Source organism: Papaver somniferum, chromosome 8 (assembly GCF_003573695.1).
Source record: "Papaver somniferum cultivar HN1 chromosome 8, ASM357369v1, whole genome shotgun sequence".
NCBI classification, from domain to species: domain Eukaryota; kingdom Viridiplantae; phylum Streptophyta; class Magnoliopsida; order Ranunculales; family Papaveraceae; genus Papaver; species Papaver somniferum.
Window position 1 is genome coordinate 151,080,502 of NC_039365.1, and position 24,557 is coordinate 151,105,058.

Genomic DNA, 24,557 nt, shown 5'->3' on the forward strand with positions numbered 1-24,557 from the left:
TCAAAAGAATAGAGATTTTGGAAGAGTCTCCCAAACTCCATAAACTCAAAACACCAACTCTCTCAAATTCCTTACACTCTCCTTCACTCCCTCAAAATCCCCAAGATTCAAAATACATTAAACTTTCCCCAACTCACCCGTTGACTAACCCCATGGTAATCATTGAAATACGCAGAAAGTAGTCCTTCTAATGAGAAATTTGGCCGGCATAAGAGATACTTGCATTAAACCAACTTATTACCCAGTTAAGAATGTTAGAGTGAGCATAAAGTATGACTAAAACATCTATAGTTACACCAAACCAAATAGGCCTAGCATAAGGACAATCAAACAGTAAGTGTTTAACAAATTCATCAGAAGCATTACATAAGGAACAATGTTTCTCCATGTCTTTCTTATATCCAGATAATTGGTCCCTAGTAGGGAATGTGTATCTCAGGCGTTTACAAATAAATAGTCTTTCTCTATTAGAGATTCCATAGAGATTTCCAGACCTTCGTGGGAACATGGGATAAAGACTGATTATTAGGATTATGAGTGTTGATAAGAGTATTATAAGTACTCCTAACATTAAAACAACCCTTATTATCTGGTTCGAGATGTTAGAGCACTGCTCGGTCGAACTCACAAGCGTTGCTATCTCAAGCTTGTTTGTCAAGTTTAGTTGCCAAAACTATAAGTTTTTATTTCTAGTCTACTTATAGCTAAGTCTCGGATTAGGATAGAAAGTGTAGTTGAGCTTTAGACTTCACTCCGTTCATCGATTTAAGACGAAAAACTAATAAGGGGAGCTTTTAGAACGTCAGCAACTAAAGGTATGTGGAGACTTGAGATCATCTATCACTCAAAAGTCTATCTACTCTATCTCCTATTTGAAACAAAAGTCATATAGCTATATATACTTCAATTATACGCATTTGATATTTCGAGCTGATTTTAACTCGCTTACATATTTATCGAAATATGTGTTGGTAATCTTTCGCTTTAACCAAGTTCATCTTATATTCTTGAAGAAAGTCAAAAGATGATCATGTGAAAAGCATCTTGTAACATCTTACGTGATTTTTGTGAGACAGTCATTTGATATAGACTTGGAATGTTTAGTATTGATCATTCGATCACTTGGAAATTGCTTTGAAGCTAATAGTTTGTGTGAGACAGCTATTGTCGTCTTCTAAGAATGTTTCAATGATTGAAATTGGAGTTTAGAACACTTAACCATAATTGGATTATGAGCACAATATGCTTGCATATGTGTTGATCCAATACCGGAATGTAGTATGCATACCCGTATGCGTACTGGAGAGGTCAGGTAAAGTACGGGAGCTAGAGTATACGCACATGTACGCGTACTAGTGAAGTCAGTTGAAGTACGGGTACTATAGTATGCGTACCTGTACGAGTACTGGATTCAACTGAAGCTTGGAAGTCTACGATAGTATGCGTACCCATTTGCATACTGGCGAATGCAGTCCAAGTCCGGTTACTTAGGTATGCGTACACGTTTGCATACTTGAGTATGTTATGTTCTAAAATCGGTTTGTTAATGAACTAATACATTTATATAATAAGGAATGCAATCTTTTGCAAACCGTGGCTATAATGTTCATGAATTGATTCGAGTGAATCAAAATCGATTTTTCTTCAATTGTGTCTTGTATACTTCTATGAGATTATAAAAAATTGAACAACTCTAGAACTAGTTTCATTTGAGTCATTTGAACTAGTTATGGTTGATATGAAAGTGTTCATATGGATAACTTCGATTAACTATTGTTGAGCCAACAAAGGTGTACACGTTTAGGTACGGTTACTCATATATAAATGAAGTCACTTTTCGTTCGTGTGTAACAAGCTAAGTTCGATCTAACGGTTGAAAGATATTAGCTTGAGTCTAATCAGGTTTTCATCTAACGGTGAATATTGAATGCTTTGTTACCAAGGTAACATTGATTGCAAACCCTGATTTGAAGACTATATAAAGGAAAACACTAGAAATTGGAAAACATAATCCCCACACCTCCTGTGTGATACTAGTTGCGACCAGAGTCGATTCTCCTTTAACCTTAAGTTTTTCTAAAACCTAGTAGGTTAACGACTTGAAGACTTCATTGGGATTGTAAAGCCAGACCCAACTATTTTCTATGTAGTTACGTGTTCTAATCTCGTTGTTTTCTATCGTGATCGAGTACTATCTTCTCTAAGATTTTCTCGAGATTTAATCTCCGATATGCAAGATAAAAAGTAGTCAAAAACATCTTCGTCTTATCGTTTTTGATTCCACAATATCTTGTTTCGCTACATACAAATAATATTATTACGAGGTTATTGATATTTCTAGGCTGTTCTTCGGGAATATAAGTCCGGTATATTAATTGGTTCTTGTTCACCTTGATTTATCAAAAGACGAAACAAAACTCATAGGTATTTTTGTGGGAGACAGATTTATCTATTCAATAGATTTTTCTGTGTGAGACCAGATTGGTTTATCAAGTTTTCGACTTTGGGTCGTAGCAACTCTTAGTTGTGGGTGAGATCGGTTAAGGAAATCAAGTGCGCAGAATCCGGTGTGGTTCTAGAGGCGTAAGGAACGCGACTGTACCTTGATTAGTGTGAGAATGGTTAGGACTCAACTACATTTCAGTCCAAAGTTAACTTGGAGTAGGCTAGTGTCTGTAGCGGCTTAATACAACGTGGTGTTCAAATCTGGACTAGGTCTCGGGGTTTTTCCTACATTTGCGGTTTCCTCGTCAACAAAATTTCTGGTGTCTGTGTTATTTCTTTTCCGCATTATATTTGTTTATATAATTGAAACATCACGGGTTGTGCGTAAGTTCAATCAATTGTGAATCCAACCTTTGGCTGCTGATTAAATTGATTGACACTTGGATATTGGTTTTTGATACCGTCCAAGTTATTTCTTATACTCAATCGGGCTCGCAAATTCCTATTTGTTTGATTGTAGATTGAATTGAGAAATTTAGATATAACTCTTTGATATACTTTTCTTAAGATTGAGTCTGACTGTCTAATTGATTTTCTTGAAAGTATATTGGAGTTAGTCCATACATATTGCTAAGCGAAATATTGGGTGTGGTTGTTAGACCCACGCCTTTTCACCTAATAAAAGTATCCCCTCCCCGTCTGCAAATGTGCATGGATAGGATTTTACTAGCAATATTTTGTACAAAACATGCTTGTGATTAAATTCACGTTCTATTGTCTAGATTCTTGAACAAAAAGTTCACAAAAAAAATTATAGGATGAAGATAAGCTAGCATTGACAGCAACAATAGGTGGATGTTCAAACCAACAACCCACTTATCCAACCAGATTCTTACCTTTTCCATATCTAACAAACCAACAAGAGTAAGCTTTAATAGTTTCCATATCTTTATATATGCCCCTTCATATCTAGGAACAATTATCACTAAGTTTATCAAGCTGCATAAAATTATTTATTAAAGCATTTAGCCTTCAAGACTTGAAAGCATAAGTCATCATGATGATTACAAGCTTTCAATCTAACTCAACAACACGATCTTGATTATGGGTTTCTGAAAAAAACCACCAAAATATTTAGAAACACAAGGGCTCATCTAAGAGATAAAACAAAGACCTCTATTTTCTTTGTGCCCCCACCAAAAATTTTTTTGGGGAGGATCAAGCTTGGTAATAATGTTGCTAGGAACGTTTAAATAACCCATGTGACAGGTATGAAGGGAGTTTAAAACAAACTTGACCGTTGTATTTCTACCAGATTAATTAAGAGAAGTACTATTCTAATTATTAATCCTGGCTTTAAAAGATTGGGCAATAGGCTGAAAAGCTTTTTGTTTGTTTCTGCCAAGAAGCAAAGGAACACCTGGATAAGTGTCAAAATCACTGGCTGTGTTCATATTAAGAGATCTAACCAAGTCAGCACAAACACTTGAACTAATGTTATGACTGAAGTAAACACAAGATTTCTGAAAATTAAAAAGTTGGTCAGAGTACATACCAAAATGTTGATAAGGAATGTTATTCTCTTAAAGGAGGGGATGGGTTTTTGGTGGCTCTGGCTTGGCTATATTATAGCCATCAGTAAGAAAATTTAAAGATCATAGTGCTTGGCCTAACAATAATACAAGAGCAACACATATAACTAAGACGACTACAACCATTCAGGTAGGTCGGTGCCCTCCAGCAACAGATTGGATTAAAGTGAATATGGATGGGGCAGCTAGAGGCCACCCGGGTATGTGGGAGCAGGATTCATTTGCAGAGATTCGAACTCGCAAACGATAATGGCTCTTGCTCAACTTCTTGGAGTAACCACGACGCTCACAACAGTGACATGGGAAACGGTGCTAGCAACTAGAACCGCGACTGCAAGAAGTTGGACTAAAGTGTTATTTGAGATGGATTCAAAGAATCTCATGCACTTCATCAAAACTCCAACAGAAGCCCCTTGGTATATTTCAGAAATGATCGCAGAAATTAAATACAAAATGAGTCAAATTCCTTTTTGTGCTATTTAATACAATTATAGGGAAGAAAACCAAGCAGCAGACGGTCTAGCAAACTATGCGGCAGATAGTAGCCAATCCGGAAACTACTCAACAACAATATGGGACCAGGCGAACCCCGCTTTTATTAACCAAATTCTATTAAACGACTCCCGAGAAACCACCTTTCCACGTGTAATAACAATTTAGTTGTTTTTCTAATATATGCATGCTTCAAAAATAAAAATAAAAATACAAGAGTACCACAAAATTTAGACTCCATAGTCCTTTGGCCTAACAATAACACGAGCAACACAAGAGATTCCCCGAAACATAAAAAGTAGAAGGCGTATACAGTAATAAAACCTATAAAAAAACAGAAAACTCGTTTTTTTCGGTTAAAAGAAAAACCTATATAATCCGACTCAGTTTTACTTTCACGGACTCCCCCTTTCTCTCTCTATAGACTTTCTCCTGAAAGAAAACAAAAACAAAAATTGTATTATTACTGACTCTCTCTTTCTCCTCTTTAAAGTACTCTCTCCTGTTCCATTTTTTTTTAACCTAAAAAAAACACAAGCCAGAAGTTACAACCATGGGGATGGATGAATAACACAAACTACTGAAACACATCAAACACGCACACGTCTCTCAGATTGACTCCTAGGTTTTTCATCTCGATCGTTTTTTGTTTCAGTAGCAGCAAAACCCTAGTGCGGTTCTCTATACCACAATTTCTTTTAAGGTATGCTCTTTTTTCTTTTCTTTTTTTCTTTGCCCTATTTGTCAAAATTAGTTAATTATAGGTTTCGTTCAATTTTTTTGGTAGTATTTTTTTGGTTTTTAGTGTACAAATATGTTTTCGTGCTTGTATAATTGGGTGTGATTCAATTCATTTATAATTTTCGCTCATGTAATTGGTGAAATGATCTTCCGGGCTTTTGTTGGAGGCGATAAATACATGTTTTGCACGTCGGAGAGGGTATTATTATACCTTCGGAGGGTGAACTTTTTATTAGATTATTGGTGACCATTTTGGTGATTTCATATTGATTTTGTTGTTGTTGTTGTTGTGAGGCTGTGCTTACTAGTCAGTTGAATGGTTTGAACTAGTTGGTAACTCAGGTTCCATTTTTTGGTTCCTCTGGGAAGTGATAAACTAGGGATTTGAGTTGTATTTTGAAAGGCTTAGTTTGGTACCAGGTTAGGATGATGTTTATGTCTTTTCCTGTTTTATGTAGCTCTTATGCAGACCCTTGTACAATTTTGTTACTCCGCCTGTTATGAATGGAGCTGTCGTTTTGTGCTCTCACATAATAGCATTTAGATTTGTCGTTGAACTTGCAAGTTACACTGGGTTAGGTTGTTGATGGTTTTTACGCTTGCAACATTTGACTTTTTTTTTTTTAATCTCCTGATAAGGTTAGGATTGGAAATATGTGTTGAAAGTTATTTACTCGTTACTGATCTATGTGACAGCATTGACAGGCTAATTATTTTTGTTTTTTTTTTCTCTTAAATCAGCGAATGTAGTTTAGTTGATGTTGGATGATTATCTCTATGGATTTGAATGCTTCGCCGTTACCTGAAGATGATGAAGAAGAGATATTTGGAGCACAAGTCGAAGAGCAGATTGCACATGAGGAGCACATAGAGACTGCAGTTGAAACGTTGCGCAGAGTATGATTCCTTCTTTAGTGTCTTCTATATTTTACTTCAAAGGTTGATTTGAATGGCAGCTTTTTCAGTTAGTACCCTTGTGATAAGTTAAATCTTCTAAATGACTGGCTTCTTTAGAGTTCTCTGTTTTTGATTTTCACCGCCGGAACTTGCATTCAGTCACATAATATGTGAAAAAAAAATCAATTGACAAGCTTCTAGCCTAGAGTTCTTCAATTTCATATATCCTGACGTAAACCCTCTCAGTCACTTGACTCACCTGTGCAATAGTGGAGGATTTTTGTGAGTTATCCAGTACAATATGGCTTAAGAATTAAAAGGTTCGCTTTCTGGCAGTTTACGGATCTGCAAAGTGGTTAGGTTTTTTAAAAATTCCAACTTACTTACCCCTTTTGATTACTATATACAACCATGTGAAAACAACAAGACTAAAATAATACTTTACTTTGTTATCATACTTCTGAGTCTAGCTAAACTTACTTATAAATATGTTATAGAAGACTTTTCCTCCCATATTAATAATGTTAGTCCATATGTTAAACAAATCTATATGTTGTAAAAAATTAAGCTTTAGATGTTGCCTATTAACTTTCATCTGGAGCTTCCATGTGCACTTGTGCTACATTAGTGGTTCTTTCATGTTTTAGGTACACTTTTTCCTTCTTCCTTTTCTTTGTATTACAACTACGTCCACATTACATCAAATATTCATGTTTAGATGTAGTATCTTCCACATCCTAATTCTGGAATATATCTTATATGCAATTGTGTATATATATGTAAATTATATGTTATATGTGTGTATGTGATGCAGGGGCATCTGAAAGTGCATCAATGTGTGTGTATATCTATTGATCTTGATGTTTTATGTCTCAGGAGCGTGAAGAAAGACGGCAACGATTAAAAAGAGATTTCCAAGATGAGGGTCCAAAACGTGTTGTACAACAACCAAGGAGAGAACCTGTCATTAACACAAGAATTTATGATAAAACCAAGCTTCCACCTGGTAGGTAGTATATACTTCTATTTTGTACGTCGATCTCTGGAGGTTTTGATCATGCATTCTGATTGTATTTTTTTCTTCTTTTCACCCTTATAAGTGTATACATTCTTGATGACTCTTTTAGCTGAATTAAGTGAATTTGTTTTCTTCGTTGTTTCTGTATCAACAATGATGCCTTTTCATCTCTGACTTCCTATATCTTGTCATATTTCAGGCTGGCTGGATTGCCCTGCTGCTGGTCAGAACATAGGGTACATAATTCCTTCTAAAGTTCCTCTAGGAGAAACATTCAATGATTGCATTTTTCCTGGTAAAAGATACTCTTTGAAGCAAGTTATTCACCAGCAAAAAGTTTTAGGAAGAGAAGTAAGTATATCGAATACTAGATACCATTCCTCAATTCATTATGGAAAAATCATTACATAAAGATGTAAACTTTATCTCGTTGAATGTCACTTACTGAGAGAAGTTTTGTTTATTCTCTATATGCATGTATAGTTTCTGGCTCCTGCATATTTTGGAACTCCTGATAATTCTGGAACTGGTATCATCGTTTTTCGCCTTTTGTGTTTTTTCCTCTAATCTTATTCACTCACCAGACTATTATTACGCGTACCACATAGATAAAAATATCTCGAGTTTCGACTTGTGAAATAATTGAAGTCACGGAAAAGTATTACTATTGTGAAATTTATGAGATTGGTTTTCAGCCTCTACTTTTCTCTCATTGCGATAGTTACAGATGTACGGTAGTACAGATAAATCACTGGTTTTATTGTACGCGAACCACGTTGAGGTCTGAAACTTTTATTTGGTGCAGACTCCTTAGTGCACAAGTTAATAAAAAACAGTGAACAAAAAACAATCAGATTGCCTAGACTTTGGTTGAAATTTCTTAGACTTTGGTTCACTTGTATGAAAATATGATTACTGTGGCCAGATTTCCTAGCAAAATTTGTTTTCAAATAAAGAAAGCTTGAAGAGAAAAAGTGTGAGATAGTACTTCGCAGTTCCACACGTTTTGGTATTTGATTTTGTATCCTGTAAACTGTTTGACTTTACTAGTTCCTTTGAACTTTCACTGCCAAAGCGTGCCGTGTAGCATTTGCTATCGCTTCTTTTTTCATCGTGTCCGTCAATATCCACTATCTTTTAGCTCCACTCTGCCTCTTATCATAGCTTATGGTCTTTTTTTTTTGAGAAATTATATCACAGTATTCAGTTATCTCTGAAGATCTGCTAATAGTACCTTCTGATGTTCTTTCTGCAGCTTGGTTTAGTCATTGATCTGACCAATACCACCCGCTATTATCAACCGTCAGATTGGAAGAAACAGGGTATCAAGCATGTTAAGGTGAGAAGTAGATTGCTTCTTATATATTTCTCCACAATTTTGGTCCCCTTAAATTTTATTAGATTAAGAGGATCTTGATTCTCAAATTACATTTTGACGTAGATTGCGTGCAAGGGTAGGGATTCAGTACCTGATCCCGAGTCTGTGAATACATTTGTTTACGAGGTATGCTCCTTAAGATCTTCATTTAACTTGGGGTTTTTTATATACTTACTGTGGTGGTTTCCTGGTGTGGAATTCGGTTAAATATTATGCTTGCTTTATAATTGTTAATATACACTGGATCACTTGGATGAGAGTCATGAGCCACCAATTTGAAGTTGATATATAAAAAATAATGCTATATTCATAGTGCAAACTTCAGAAGCGGTGCCAAACCATTGATATTACTCTGTAGAGCTTTTATTGTTTGCACCAAGTAGTGCCTTCTACGTGGTTTCATGCCAGGTTTAATCTTTTCGATATTGTGTTTCCCTGTAGTCCAGATGGGATACGGTGTAATTGATCTTAAATGATCTTTCAGGTTTTACAATTCTACTCGCGTCAGAAGCAAACCAAGAAGCATATCCTTGTTCATTGTACTCATGGGCATAACCGTACGGGGTTCATGATTGTTCATTTTCTCATGCGGTCACAGCCGTTGACTGTCTCTGATGTGAGTTTAGCCTGTACATGATATCCTATGGGTTTGCGTCCGTGTTTTTTTCATTTACTGAGATTAATGATGTGCAATTATTTCCGCGACTTTCTGTTGGCTATCCCAGGCAATTCAAACTTTTCAGAATGCACGCCCTCCAGGAATATATAAACAGGAATACGTTGATGCATTGTACGCATTCTATCATGAAAGGAGGCCCGAAAATGTAATTTGTCCCAACACTCCGGAGTGGAAAAGATCATCTGATCTTGATCTGAATGGTGAAGCTATGCCTGATGATGAAGATGATGGTGGTATTGTTACTGCTTCCCAGGTGTGCACTCTGCCGTAAAAAACTTTGTTCATGTGTGGGCTCTTTATATCCATACTTTCTTGTTGAAAGAATTTAGTGGATAGATATTTGTCGTTACGGTTTAGTGATAGGAGAACATTCACATGCTATCGTAAATGTATGTATTGTCTTTATATTGTGGTCTCTGGATTTCGTTTTGTTGTCTGTGTATGAATTCCTCCTTGTTAAAGAACATTCATAAACACTTTTCAATTTGCGAAAGCATTCAAAGTAGCCAATCACGATATGATTTTTATTTAGGAGTTAATACTGTCAGTTATCTTTCTGTGACAAGTCTCAAAATAAGATTTAATTTCTCGTGTGAGGTTTATTTCAAGATACAAAGTTATTAAGTTGTTATTGATGGATGTACTGGATGTAAATAAATAAACTGATGAACTAACTTAAATGGGACGTCATTTCTCGTGCGATGTTTATATTTCAAGATACAAAGTTATTAAATTGTTGTTGATGGATGTACTGGATGTAAATGAATAAACTGTTGAACTAACTTAAATGGGACTGACGTCCCAGTAAGCTGTAACGAAGATTGTTTACTAGCTCAATGTACCCCTTCAATAAGTTGGAAGATCTTACATGCAAAGTTGGAGTTCTACAATGTCTTCACTGTTTGGCTGTATGCAGGACAACCAGGTGCCAACTGAAGTGCTGACTAATGATGACGTTCTGGGAGATGCAATACCGTGGGACCAACAGGAGGCAATGAGACAATTCTGCTATCATAGTCTAAAGCTGGGAGCAGGGGTATGTGTCTTGGATTTGCCATCTATTTTGACGTTAAATATATGTTCATGCAGAAGTGTAATACATTTAACATTGGAAAGTCTAGTCATTTGAACCATTTAGGGGGTTAGGCCAATACACACTTCTTGCTGATTGTTTTGTAATTGCCCAGATTGTTTTGTCTGTGTAGGATTATATTGTTAGGTACTTACTGATGTTTGTCTGAAAATAACTTGACTTTGCAATCCTGATATATCGCCCATTATGGTTTAAATCAAAATATATAATTTATGTTTTTGCTCCACAGGCAAAAGGAATCGCCCAGTTTCCTGGATCACACCCGGTGTCACTCAACAGGTTCAATATTTATTTCATCCTTATTGTGGATTAAAATGCTTCTCTGCATTGAATTTATTTCCATGTTGGTTACCATGTTAGGCTCATCTCTGAAGGTGGTCAGCATAATGTTTATAGGCTTAAGCACATGTTGCTTGCAAATTGTGCTTCTCTTCCCTTTTCCTGATGTTGTTTTTCACCAAGGAAACACCTGGAATTATTAAATCACCACATCGACTAATAGTCTAGGTTTGAAACACAAACTATCACAGACAAACCGGGCTTTCAACTTCTTTAAAGCTGTCCAAATAACAGAAATGTAACTCGATAAGATTGGAAATATGCGCGTGAAAATAAGGAATTGGGGAGCTCTTTGTGACCAGCTTTATACTGATGGCACAATGGGTGAAATTGGCTTAGAGTGAAGTTGGTAATTTCGTCAGTTGGTCTTTTTCAGTATGCCTATGCAATCTTTCAAAGTATCATGTTCAGGAATAGAAGATTATCCTAAGTGATTTGGAAGGCTCATCTGGATAATTATCACTAAAACCAAAAGGAACTTGCATGAAAAACTTATGCTAAAAAGTATTTTGGAGTAGAAAACTGCACTAGTCACTCAGTATCATGTATGTCCAGGAAAGGCAAAAAACCACTAGTTTTGGGGTTTGTCTTATGCATAAGGTAAAATGGAGTAAATGCACATCATATAGAATCCGAAGTGAACAAGCAACTGGTGTTGCTTAATTCTTTTCTGGCCATGTAATGTTCACTGCTTGAATTATACCAGAGCTCTGTTGGTATTAGTAGAATGTGGTTCTTGTCTTGTGTAATCTCATCATGTCTGATGCAGGGAAAACTTACAATTGTTGAGGCAGAGGTATTACTATGCTACATGGAAAGCAGATGGTACACGATATATGATGCTTATAACTTCTGATGGATGCTTCTTGATAGATAGAAATTTTAATTTCCGAAGGGTTCAGATGCGATTTCCTATGAAACAAACGAACGAGGTGATATTTATTTATTCTCCGACTTCAGTTTTTTCCTTCTGTCAGGAAAAAAAAACTGGTGGTTTTTGGTCTTATACAATAATCTAGTTCCATTTTCTAACCTTTGATTTTCACTTTCTAAGGGTCTCGGAAGAGATACTCACAATCTAACACTACTTGATGGTGAGATGGTAATTGATACCTTGCCGGATACACAGAAGAAAGAAAGAAGATACCTGATCTACGATCTTATAACAATCAATTCAGTATCTATCATAGAGGTTAGATGAAATTGTTTGTGGAATGTCATACCAATTATTTGCTTCTTTCTTCTTCTTTGTCTTTCAAGTTTTGGGCCAAGAAATCATGTGGGGAGTAGGTATATCAGTTTCTTCAGGTTGATATAAAGTAAAACATGGATGAATTTTGTTTTGGTTGAGGTTTCATGTTTTTTCTCTGACTGAGCACTTGGTTTTACCGTTACGTGACATTAATAAGGCTGGGTAATGAAATTTGATGCAGCGGCCTTTCTGCGAAAGGTGGAAGATGCTTGAGAAAGAAGTTATTGAACCTCGTAATCTCGAACGCCAGTATATATATCAAAGCAGAAATCCTTATTACAGATATGACTTGGAGCCGTTTAGAGTATGTAGAATAAGTACTTCAATTATAGATTATAGATGGTAGTATCCTTCCTTCGAGTTGGAAAATTAATGTGCTTGAGTTTGATCAGGTAAGAAGAAAGGACTTTTGGTTGCTATCTACGATTACCAAACTTCTACAAGGATTCATTCCTAAGCTTTCACATGAGGCTGATGGTCTTATATTTCAGGTACTAAATGAACTAAATGATTATATCTAGGGGTTGTGTACACCTCATTTTCAGAAACAGTACTTTAGGCCGCGTTTGGTCAAAAACACTTCTGTTTTTAAAAACAGAAACAGAAAACTGGAGAAAACGCATTTGGTAGAGGTATTTTCAGAAAACGTTTTCCATTTGTTTTCTGTTTTTGAAAACAGAAAAATGAAAACAACAAATAATCGTTTTCTGTGTTTTTTCTTTTTTTCTTTCTTTTTCCTACATTTGATTTAGTTTAGTTGATTTTCCTTGATTTTCAGAACAGTTTTCAAATTTTCTACCAAATAGCTTTTAGAAAATGAAAACAAGGAAAAAGGGTATGTTTTTAAAACAGTAGAAAACTATTTTTAAAAATCGTACCAAACAGGCCCTTACATTTTCTTATATTCGGATAAACACAGTTACCTAGCCTTGGTCACTGATATATATTTGTTCTGTTTTCTTTTTTTCTTTTTGTTTGTCCAGGGTTGGGATGATCCTTATGTTCCCCGCACACACGAAGGGCTTTTAAAGTGGAAATACCCTGAGATGAATTCCGTCGATTTCCTCTTTGAGGTCGTGCCATTAACTTAATTATTATGTCATCATGATGTTTAGAGAGGTTCTTTTCGGGCATTAATATATGTGCCTTCTCCTAGCTTAATGTAAAGGGTGCTCGATATTGTAGGTGGTTGATGAAAATCGTCAATTACTTTATCTATATGAACGAGGGAAGAAGAAGCTGATGGATGGGAATCATGTTGACTTTAAGAGTAAGCATGTAGTTCAAAATATTTTATTCAAATTTTACTCATAATCTTTGACCTAGAAAATCCCTCAAGATGAGGACTATTTTCTTCAACCATGTCCATCCTGCAAATGTTTTCACTAATTTTTGTGTATCCTATTTCCATAAACCTTAAGATGGATACACAGAAAGTGGTTTGATACATTAATTTACTTTCTGAAACTGGACTTACAGTCGTGTTTTAGTGCATGTTTCTTTTTAAATTCTAACATTCCTGCATCTCCTAGTTGTGATTACTTAGATGGTTTATTCACATCTTACATCCTTGGAACAAAACGTTGCAGATGGAGAAGATCCATCAGAATTATCAGGAAAGATTATCGAGTGTTCCTGGGATTCTGAGGAACAAGTCTGGAATTGTATGCGTGTCAGGGTAGATAAGTCCACCCCGAATGATATCAATACTTACAGGAAGGTTGGTAGACCTCTTCCTTTGCATATATTGACTGAACTTCTTCCCAAAAACGACATTAATAATAAGATCACTTGATTACGAGCAGGTTATGCGGAGCATAAAGGATAACATCACAGAGGAGGTCTTGTTAGAAGACATTGGAGAGATTGTACGCTTGCCCATGTATGCTGATCGGATAATGAATGACAGCAAGGCTCACAGCAGGCAGCACTCAGGACGACGAAGGTGATCTACACAACAGATTCCAGTCCAAAACACCACACTCGAGCAGCAGGGTTATTTCACCTGAATCCTAAAGCACATACACGTCGGGTGCATGTACTAAGGCAATATTGTATAATTGCTAAATGCCGATATTCCTTTTATGTAGAATTAGGTGTATGGTAGATATGGGTTTGTCTAATCAATTGAAATGTAGATGGTATTAAATGTGCATTTCTGCTTTTCTAATAGTGTTCTGTTTAGGAGAATTATTATTGCTGAGTTATTATTTAGTTGCAGTTTGAGTCAGCACTACCTTTTCCACTTGCTTAATTGTGTGTGCAGAAATATTACCACCATTCTACGTATCTTTTACCTTCTGATTTATTTATTAGAAATTTCACTTATGTCCTAAAGAAGTGTCTCTTTTATCATTATCAAAAGAGACTGGTTGATTGCTTTAAGTTGTATGATTGAACCCTGGACCTTCACAACGTCGGAGTGTGGTTGATTGCTTTAAGTTGTATAATTGAACCCTGGACCTTCACAACCTTGGAGTGTGGGTGGCAACAGATATTTTGTACGACTAGAGTTTGGTTCTCACCAACACTTAATAGAGTGTGGGGGTTGCACTTGTGTGATGCCGCTAGTTGGGCGCATACTCAACTTTCTTAATGGATTCATGTTAAAATTCCTGGGACTCACAAAATTTCCATGTTTTAGAGTCTATGTACTGATTAGTTTCCCAACAAATAGTCGGACTCAAACTTTTAGATCATAAATCCCACCTTTAAAATTCTGCATCCAAACCCCAAACCCACCATTACTTAAATATCCATAGATATAATATAATTCGCATCCACTTTCCTAATAATATACCCTTTACTAAAACGGCCTTAAGGTACAAATTTAAGTAAAGCTTTTTTTATTGTATGGCTTCTCTAGCCCGTATAGCAGAGAAAAAATAGCAGAAGACTTGATCACAGGAGCAGTAAGATGGAGAATCTTCACAGTGATATCTTAGAAAACATATTTTCTCGATTACCTATCGAGGCAGCTTTACATGCCAAATGTGTATGTACAACTTGGAGAGCAATCCTCCATAAGCCAGGTTTCCTTTTCGCTTTCTCTCGTGATCGTGGTAGCGAAGAAATTTTCTATGAAGATGAGTATGATCACTATGATCATGCAAAGATGAACTACTACCACTCTAACGACACACAAAGGGAGATGGAGTATGGCAGATTTATCATCGAATCCTTCCCTGGAATTATATTGGTTGCTGTTAAAGTCTGCGGGCATCCAACTCAAAACAATTGGCAATGAGTGGAGCGACCCTTCCATATTATATTTTAAGTTAATTAAGCGAATTATAGCGACGTGGGACTATTTTCCATTCACACGCCCCCTCACGTGTAAGGCCAGTCACTGGGCCTCACACGTGGACCTACGTACGAATTACCAGTCCATCGGTAACAGGTGTACACAAGTGAGTGACTAAATCAGGGGTAACACCTCGGCCAGTATCAGCACTGGCCTACACCCCGGGTGTACAAGTGACAAAATCGGTTTAAACACTTCGGCCAGTAACTGGCCTACACCCGACGTACGCAAATCTGGGTCTGGGGCTTAGCTCTGATGCCATGTTAAAGTCTGTGGGCATCCAACTCAAAACCAATTGGCAATGAGTGGAGCGGCTCTTCCATATTATATTTTAAGTTAATTAAGCGGATTATAGCGACGTGGGACAATTGTCCTTTCACACATTCGCAATCACAAGGAACAATGAAGTTTTATTGTGGTCCAAAAGCAGGAGACTCTATTGCTATGACCCTAAAACTTCAACCTTAAACAAACTTTGGAATGGTAAGGCCAAGGGTATGCAAGGATGTATTCGCATTGAGGTAATTCCTCACACACAGAGCGTTGTTTCCTTGAAAGATTTGGGAGAAACTAAGGTGGCCACAAGTGGAGTAATAAAATTCCTGGAAAAGTTTGGAGCACAAATTTCTTGGAAAAATTTGCCCGATCAAGAGGTGTTAAAAGGAAGAGGGACCTGTGACGCCGGGAATTGTTTTCATGTTTTGTTGCATGTCCTTGACCATTTTTTAGTTGCTTGCTTGTTTTCGATATTCTTTGCTATTTAGATGCTTGCTGTCAGTTTTTTTTTTTTTCTTTTTTTTTGTGAATTTATTTCAATTGTGTTTTGGATTTTTTTCCCGTTGAAGTAGACAACATGAGAGGGTACTGGGGGTTTACAAAATGTGTGAGATATTGACGGTAGGCAAAGACACTGCCTGGAGAAAGATCGATAAGATACCACTGTCAACACAGCATCATTCAAATCGTGTTCTTTATGTGAATTTTTCCACATATGTGATATATTGGATGGGTTGGAAGGAGTGTGATCCCAAACTAGTGGCATTCCATGTTGGAAGTGAGGAGTATAGAGTTATATCAGACCTTGACTTGATTGGCCGCATCGATGATTTTCTTCTAATCGAATTGGACGAGCATCTAGCTATAAAAAATAATACCGGTAATCACATTGTCAACCTGTTGTAGAAAAATGAGTTTTAATAAATTGTTTTGGTCTTGGTGTGGTTTGATCTTAGGACCTAAGGGTTCTATGGATGCTCACTCATTTCTTTGAGTGAATGAATCTCTCTTTAGTCCCACATTGAGTATAATAGAGAAGGAGCTCCATTATATAACCATGTGCTCATGGATATGTTGTAAAATAATGTGAGTGGAGTGGGTTCAGCGGGTGGACAAAAAATATGTTGTAGAATTTATTTTTGCAAGTTTTTTCTTAAAGGAAATTAAGTCTAAAAATATTTTCTTAAGAGTTTTATTTATGAAAAAATTCTTTTTATGTGTTTAACTTGTTTTTGAAGAAAAACAAATACCTAACTTGATTTGCAAGTATCTTATCCTTTAAATACAACTCGAAAATCTGTTTTCAACACCACCGAAAATTCTTGTTTCATTCTAGGGTTTCTCCATACGTTTTACTTCCATCCTTGTTGTTAAGTTCAAGTTTGGGTAGGTTGCGTTGTGCTAACACGAGCTATATCGGACAGTCTTATTCTGGACACATCTTCGCTGTGAGGGGTTTAGCATTACTCATCTCTAGTATACCTGCGAACTAATGTGTTAAGGACAACTTGTTGAACCTGTGATTTTGCCCTCGGCAAGTTGTTTGTGATAGAGCTATTTTTCGTACAGTCCTTTACATCTAACTAGTATCTTCTTGTTGCAAGATTCCAACAATCTAACACATTAGTTTATCTGTGCAACAATGGGAACAACGAAAACAAAGATCGATATTGAAAGACCACAAAAGTTTAACGAAAAGGATTTCAAGAGATGGCAATCCAAGATGTTGTTTTTCCTGAGCAATCATGATTTGGACGCAGTACTGCAAGGTCCTCTTGATGTTTTGATGGATGCTGAAGATAATACTGATGAAGATAGAGCGTATTATACAAGGGGTAACTATATGGATAAAAATCATATCATGAACGATTTGGAAGATGCGATGTATGATTTTTACAATGCTAAAGATAACTTGACTGCTTATGAGTTGTGGACTTCATTAGAAGCAAAGTATCAAGCGGAGACTGCAGAGAGAAAGAAATTTCTGGTGCCGAAGTTTATGGACTTCAAGATGACGAATGATAAGCATGTTGTTGATCAATTCCTCGAACTACAACAAATCATTAATGAGATTCTTGCTGAAGGTATGGTCATTGATGAGACGTTTCAAGTATCTGCTGGGTGTGTGGAAATTCTGGTCATATGGCAGTTCACTGTAGACAACGTAAGGATAAGAAAAATAATGCTAACTTGGTTGAGAAAAGCAAAGACGAGTTTTCTGTTGTAGTGTCTGAAGTTAATTTGGCGACCAATGTGATGGACTGGTGGGTAGACTCTGGAGCTACTAAGCATGTATGTGGGAACAGAGACCTGTTCACCTCCTACCAGAAGGTAGGTGAAGGCGAGAAACTCTATATGGGTAACTCATCTGCATCAGAGGTTGCAGGAAAAGGAAAGGTCGGTCTGAAGCTCACATCTGGAAAGACTCTCACATTGAATGAAGCTCTTCATGTTCCATACTCTGCGAAAATCTTGTTTCTTATTCTGTTTTAGATGATAAGGGTTTTAAAGTTACAATTGAGTCTCGAAAACTTATAGTAACTAAGGGAAATGATTATGTGGTAAGAGTTATAAGACTGGGGGTCTATATAAACTTAATGTAACCTATCCTGAAGTGAAATTGAATTATTCTTCTGCTTATATGTGTGTGTCATTGAATGTTTGGCATGGTAGACTTGGTCATGTAAATTATAAATCAATGCATAAACTGGCTAGCGTAGGCTTCATACCCAAATTCACTTTAGATAAAAATCATAAGTGTGAGATTTGCATAGAATCTAAGCATGCTAAGAAATCATTCAGTAAGAATGTCCAGAGAAACTCTAAACACTCATACCTAGTTGATGTGAAGTCAGTTCAAACAAGAGGTGGTAATAAATGGTTTATTACTTTTATAGATGATTGTACAAGGTACTTCCATGTTTACTTGCTTAGAGGGGAGGACGATGCCTTAGAAGCCTTTAAGATATATAAACGTGAAGTTGAAAACCAATTGAATACTACCATTAAAAATGTTAGGTCTGACCGTGGTGGTGAGTATGAAATTCGCGTAGGAGATTTCTTTGAAGAACATGGCATAATACATGAGACTACAGCCCCTTATTCACCTCAATCCAATGGTGTAGCTGAACGTAAGAACCGTACTCTTAAGGATATGATGAATGCCATGTTGATTAGTTCAGGATTACCTTCGAACTTGTGGGGGGAGGCTATTCTCTCAGCCAATTAAATCCTGAACAGAGTACCTTTTAAAGGATCAGATAAAACTCCATATGAGTTATGGAAAGGTATACAACCATCTTATGATTACTTCAAAGTGTGGGGGTGCTTGGCAAAGGTGGGCATCCCTCCTCCTAAGAAAAATAAGATAGTACCCAAAACCGTTGATTGTATTTTTATAGGGTATCCTGAGCATAGTAGTGCTTATAAGTTTATGGTTGTGAGTTCTGAATTTTCTGACATAGGGTTGAATACTATTATGGAGTCTAGGGATGCTGAGTTTTTGAGAATGTTTTTCCTATGTGATCTCGAAGAGATGTTTGATGATCCCCTAGAATTTCAACTAGTCAGTTTACCTTTAGAGGAAGATGAACCAGAAATAGAACCTAGAAGAGGTAAAAGGGTAAAACTAAGAAAACCTATCCTGGTTGCATTACATACCTAGCCGAGTCTGATCCTCAGACTTATAAGAAGCCATGACTTGTCTGAAGCTCCATGGTGAAAGAAGCTTCAATTAGTGAAATGGATTCCATTCGAGAAAACACTTTTGAACTTGTAGATTTACCTCCAGGGTCTAAGGCCATAGGTTGTAAATGGATTTTCAAGAGAAAACGTAATATAAATGGAACTATGAAAAATACAAGTAGGTTGGTAGCGAAAGGCTATAACAGATAGAAGGTATAGATTTTTTACATATTCACCAGTAAGTAGAATTAGCTCCATTAGGATGTTAATTGCTATAGCTTCTGTCCATAACTACAGATACATCAAATGGATGTAAAGCAGCGTTTTTTAATGGTGAATTAGATGAAGAAATTTATATGGAACAACCCGAAGGATTTGTAGTTAAAGGTTGTGAAAGAAGTTTGTAAACTGGAAATCTTTGTATGGATTGAAACAAGCACCTAAACAGTGGCATGAGAAATTTGATCATGTGATGATTTCTAGTGGTTTTAGAATTAATGAATCTGATAAGTGTGTTTATACTAAACTTGTCAAGGATGCCTGTGTGATTGTATTGTATGCTTGTATGTTGATGATATGCTTATACTAGGTACAAACATGGATGTTATTAATACCACTAAGAAAATGTTGAATGAGAACTTTGACATGAAAGACTTAGGCCCCGCTGATGTTATAGGGATGAAGATTAGAAAAACTTCTAATGGCTATAGTCTGAGTCAGTCTCATTATGTTGAATCCATACTTAAGAAATATAATCAGTTTGACTGTAAACCTGTTTGCACTCCATATGATTCTTCTTGCAAACTCAAGAAAATAAGGGTGTAGGTGTTAACCAACTTGAATACTCGAGTCATAGGAAGTCTGATGTATTTATGAATTGTACGAGACCAGACATTGCTTATGTGTGAGTAGGTTAAGCAGGTATACTTGTAATCCAGGGCAGAAACATTGGGATGCACTTTAGAGTGCTAAAGTACTTGAAGTACACAATGACCTTTTTTGAATTACGAAGGGTATCCGGCCGTCCTTGAGGGATTTTGCGATGCAACTGGATAGAGACTCAGAGGAGTCTAAGTCTACGAGTGGATATGTATTCACTCTAGCAGGTGCGTGTATCTTGGAAGAGTTCCAAACAGACATGTATAGCTCGTCCTATAGTGGAGTTTATTGCGTTAGATAAAGCAGGAGAGGAGGCCGAATGGCTATGAAACTTTTTAGAAGACATTCATCTCTGGCATAAGCCGGTGCCAGCTATGTCTATACATTGTGACAGCAAATCTGCAATAGGTAGAGCTAAGAATAGCTTCTACAATGGAAAGTCTATACATATGGGTAAAATACACGATTCTTTGAAAATACTAATCTCAACTGGCGTTATTTCCATAAATTGAACAAAGTCCAAGGAGAATATCGCGGACCCTTTGACGAAAGGTTTGTCCAAGAAGATAGTTAGTAAAGCATCGAGGAGGATGGGGCTTAGGCTCAATAATTAAACTTGCCATGAAGGATACTCAACCTTGCTTATTGGATATTCCAAGATCAAGGTTTCGAATGATACAACTAATTTGTGGTTGGTAAAGGTAAACACTATCAGAGAATTTCATTCTCTGTCCCTTCCCTATGGTGTTGATGTGATAATGTGACCGCATGTGGAGGATGACTTTTAAATAAGTCTTAATGAGTTCCATAGTTTCAATTTAAGATTGAAGTGGGGTGTAGCAGTAAACACTCTTGATGGAACTCACCTATCTGAATGTGGAAGTGGGGACGCTTCCTATGAGAATTAAGCCGATTCTCTAGAGCGTTCTGAGAAACAGAATATGTCCAGGGCCAAATTGCACAAAACGACACGAACTTAGTAACGCCAGGAGGATATCATGCGTGGTTGTTGTCGCAAATGACACCAGACGCTATCAGTTCAAGACTATGTTCACTATTTAGCAAGTAGTTCCGGTAACTTCTCACTAAGTAAGGGTTCAAGACCTCATGGACACCTTTGCCTAAATGGTATTTTCCTTACTCTAATTTTTTCGTTTTCTGAGATTTCATTCATGTGGGGGATTGTTGGACACAAAAGAGTTTTAATAAATTGTTTTTATCTTAGTGTGGTTTGATATTAGGACCTAAGGGTTCTATGGATGCTCACTCATTTTTTTGAGTGAATGAATCTCTCTTTAGTCCCACATCGGGTATAATAGAGAAGGAGCTCCACTATATAACGATGTGCTCATGGATATGTTGTAAAACAATGAGGGCGGAGCGGGTGGGCTGAAAAATGCATGTTTCGACCCATACATGTGCGCGTAAACCATGCACCAAGTCACGTATTTAATAGAATTTATTTTTGCAAGTTTTTTCTTAAAGGAATTAATTTTAAAAATATTTTCTTAATATTTTTATTTATGGAAAAATTCTTTTTATGTGTTTAACTTGTTTTTGAAGAAAAACAAATACCTAACTTGATTTGCAAGTATCTTCTCCTTTAAATACAACTCGAAAATCTGTTTTCAACACCACCGAAAATTCTTCTGTCATTCTAAGGTTTCTCCATAAGTTTTACTTCCATGCCTGTTGCTAAGTTCAAGTTTGGGTAGCTTGCGTTGTGCTACCACGAGCTATATCGGGCAGTCTTATTCTGGACACATCTTCGCTGTGAGGGGTTTATCATTACTCATCTCGAGTATACCGACGAACTAATGTGTTAAGGACAACCTGTTGAACCTGTGATTCTGCCCTTGTCAAGTTGTTTTTGATAGAGCTATTTTTCGTCCAGTCCTTTACATCTAACTAGTATCTTCTTGTTGCAAGATTCCAACACCGGGGCTTTACAAAATGTGTGAGATATTGACGGTAGGCAAAGACATTGCGTGGAGAAGGATCGATAAGATACCACTGTCAACACAACATGTTTCAAATCGTGTCCTTTATGTGAATTTTTCAACATATGCGATATATTGGATGAGTTGGAAGGAGCGTGATCCCAAACTAGTGGCATTCGATGTTGGAAGTGAGGAATATAGAGTTATATCAGACCTTGAATTAATTGGCCGCGTCGATGATTTTCTTCTAATGGAATTGGACAGGCATCTAGCTATAAAAAATAACACCGGTAATCACCCTGTCAACCTGTAGAAACTTGATGATGACTGTGACAAAAACAATATAAGTACCAGAAATAGTAGGAACATCCATTGGACTAAAGAGATTATCATGTTACCTTCTCACTGGGACTATCATAGTATCCGGTTTCACGCCATTGAGGGAACAAAATACTTGATCTTAGAATGCTATCCTCGTAGTGCAGTATATAACCCAATGCCTCTTGCGGTTCGCTCTTATAATCGGAGGAATAAGATTTTCTTCTTGATTCAAGTTACTGGAGATGGAAGTTTCTTATCCTCCTATATTGGTCCTCCGACTCATCCCTTGTACATGTTTACACCATATGTAGAAAGTCGTTTGATTCTTCGGAGGAGTTTATAGACAAGCAACGGAGGCACCTGACTTGAGCTCAGCCAAGAGAGCACATCGACTTTCTTGCGATGGATAATATATGAGTATATTTAGTTTTTGAATTCCACATTTTGCTAGTGGCATTAAGTTTTTCTTTATGATTCAGAAATTAGACCAAGAAATACTTTGTATTTGTTGGGTATTCGATGATCTCTAAGTGTAGAATGAGTCTCCCAATATATTTGTCCCTCTTTTATGGTTACACCATTTTTTATTTTCTTTCTATTTTCTATAATGAATAGAAAGTACATTAAACTAACTGAAGAATAATACAACTCTTATTTTGAGAGAATTCAGGATCATATCATCACTGGCGGAGCCAGAAAATAATCTTAAGGAGGGCTTATTATAGTAGACTGCTGACTCCCAAGTGAAGTTGTTGTAGTTTGCATCATTTAGTAACTATAAAAAACTTTTTAGGTTCGATATATCAAAATCATTTAGCACGAGCCTAAATTAAGAAATAACCGTTCACATCTTGTTTCAGTCACAAAGGTGGAGATGGTGGGTTGATCTTATGGGAGGGAAGCAGAAAAGGTTGAAAAATCACAGTGCGATATATTTTTCAGTGTGGAGTTGTTGAACTACCGTATGAAGTCTAGACATGTTAATGAAAGTGACTTGGATATGAGCGATCTGGCATTTGATATATTTATAGCTGGCTATACTGAACAAACTGATTTTTTGTAAGTTTTTTTTTCCTTCAACAACAAAAGAAAAGCAACAAAGTCCACTAACAAACACAAAAAGAAACTGAAACTTCCTACAAGACAAACCAATTACTTTTTCTTCTTAACCTAAGATCTACAACCGCTACGTAGGTTTTTTTTGTCATCACTAGATGATCTAGGATTTCCATCCCATTGTAACTTATCAAGCTTCCTCTCCTTCTTTTTAGAGTATCTCTCTGCTTTTTTCAAGATTATGTCTTCATGAAATAAAATCTCTATTCTTATCTCAAAATCCTTTTCTCCTTTATCGTCACTGGTTCCTATTAACTCTTCTAATTGATATCTATCTTTAGAAGTAGAAATGGCAAGAGGAAAATCGTTCCTTCCATCTATTGGAAATCTAGTTTTTGATTTAGATGGAAATTCACTGATCATCAAAAGGGGTTATTTCTGGGAGGGATACTTTCTTGAGGCACCTTTAGCTTCTATCCACTCTCCCTTAGCATCTTTATCTAAAATCTGCCCCCCTAATGACACGTCATCTGAACCACCTCAATTAGTTCCCAATGCTGGTTTCACTGCACCCTCAATATTCTTTAGACCACCACTTGTATTCTTGTCACAGTTCATCTCCAATTTCTTTGCAACCAAATCTTCATCTCTCTTTTGCTGCACATCAGAAATTGTAGAAAACTGAGCTTCAAGGTTTGATGGACTCTTTACAACTAGTTTTGTTGCACCACTAATTGCCAAATCCTTGCCAACTTTACCTAAAATCATCCCTTTAGCTAAAACCGCTTCAACTTCCTTTGAGATTGAGATGTATCCATTTGAGACCTTACCTCCATTGACATCTTGATTCTTCTTAACACATGAATCAGTACCACCCTGGACCTTATCACATACAGTTTCTTGCGCACCATTCAATTATGAAAGTAGTGGGGTTAAGACTACTCCAATCACCGTGACTATAGAATGTGATGAAATATTTATATTTTCTTTGATGATGTGATTTATGTACATCCCCTACATTGATCTTCTCCATCCCTTCACTGCCGAAAACATTCAAAGGTATTGTTTTAATTTCTTCATCAGTTACATTAGTAGGCAATTTTGGAGATGTACCATCATTTTATCCATTCAGTACCCTTGTCATAAATATCAATTGAGCACCTTTCTTTGG

At 36.6% G+C, this 24,557-nt stretch overlaps 1 protein-coding gene across 1 annotated transcript; it reads left to right on the plus strand.

The window, feature by feature from the left end:
* The first annotated feature begins 4,989 nt into the window (after window positions 1-4,989).
* LOC113303508 (mRNA-capping enzyme-like) lies at window positions 4,990-14,180 on the plus strand. The gene is made up of 18 exons (XM_026552547.1): window positions 4,990-5,232; window positions 6,012-6,167; window positions 7,044-7,173; window positions 7,385-7,536; window positions 8,441-8,524; window positions 8,627-8,689; window positions 9,048-9,179; window positions 9,289-9,495; window positions 10,159-10,278; window positions 10,565-10,614; window positions 11,444-11,606; window positions 11,729-11,866; window positions 12,108-12,230; window positions 12,319-12,417; window positions 12,910-12,999; window positions 13,112-13,196; window positions 13,516-13,646; window positions 13,732-14,180. The coding sequence occupies exons 2-18, from the start codon at window positions 6,036-6,038 to the stop codon at window positions 13,873-13,875; spliced, it is 2,043 nt and encodes a 680-aa protein (XP_026408332.1). The 5' UTR covers window positions 4,990-5,232; window positions 6,012-6,035; the 3' UTR covers window positions 13,876-14,180.
* The last annotated feature ends 10,377 nt before the right edge of the window (window positions 14,181-24,557 follow it).

Bases quoted from the DNA above. Each gene is read 5' to 3' on its own strand.
- LOC113303508 (XM_026552547.1), top strand. From the start codon at position 6,036: ATGATTATCTCTATGGATTTGAATGCTTCGCCGTTACCTGAAGATGAT. The intron at 10,279-10,564 runs GTATGTGTCTTG...TTTGCTCCACAG, and splicing joins GTCTAAAGCTGGGAGCAGGG to GCAAAAGGAATCGCCCAGTT. The intron at 11,607-11,728 runs GTGATATTTATT...TCACTTTCTAAG, and splicing joins CTATGAAACAAACGAACGAG to GGTCTCGGAAGAGATACTCA.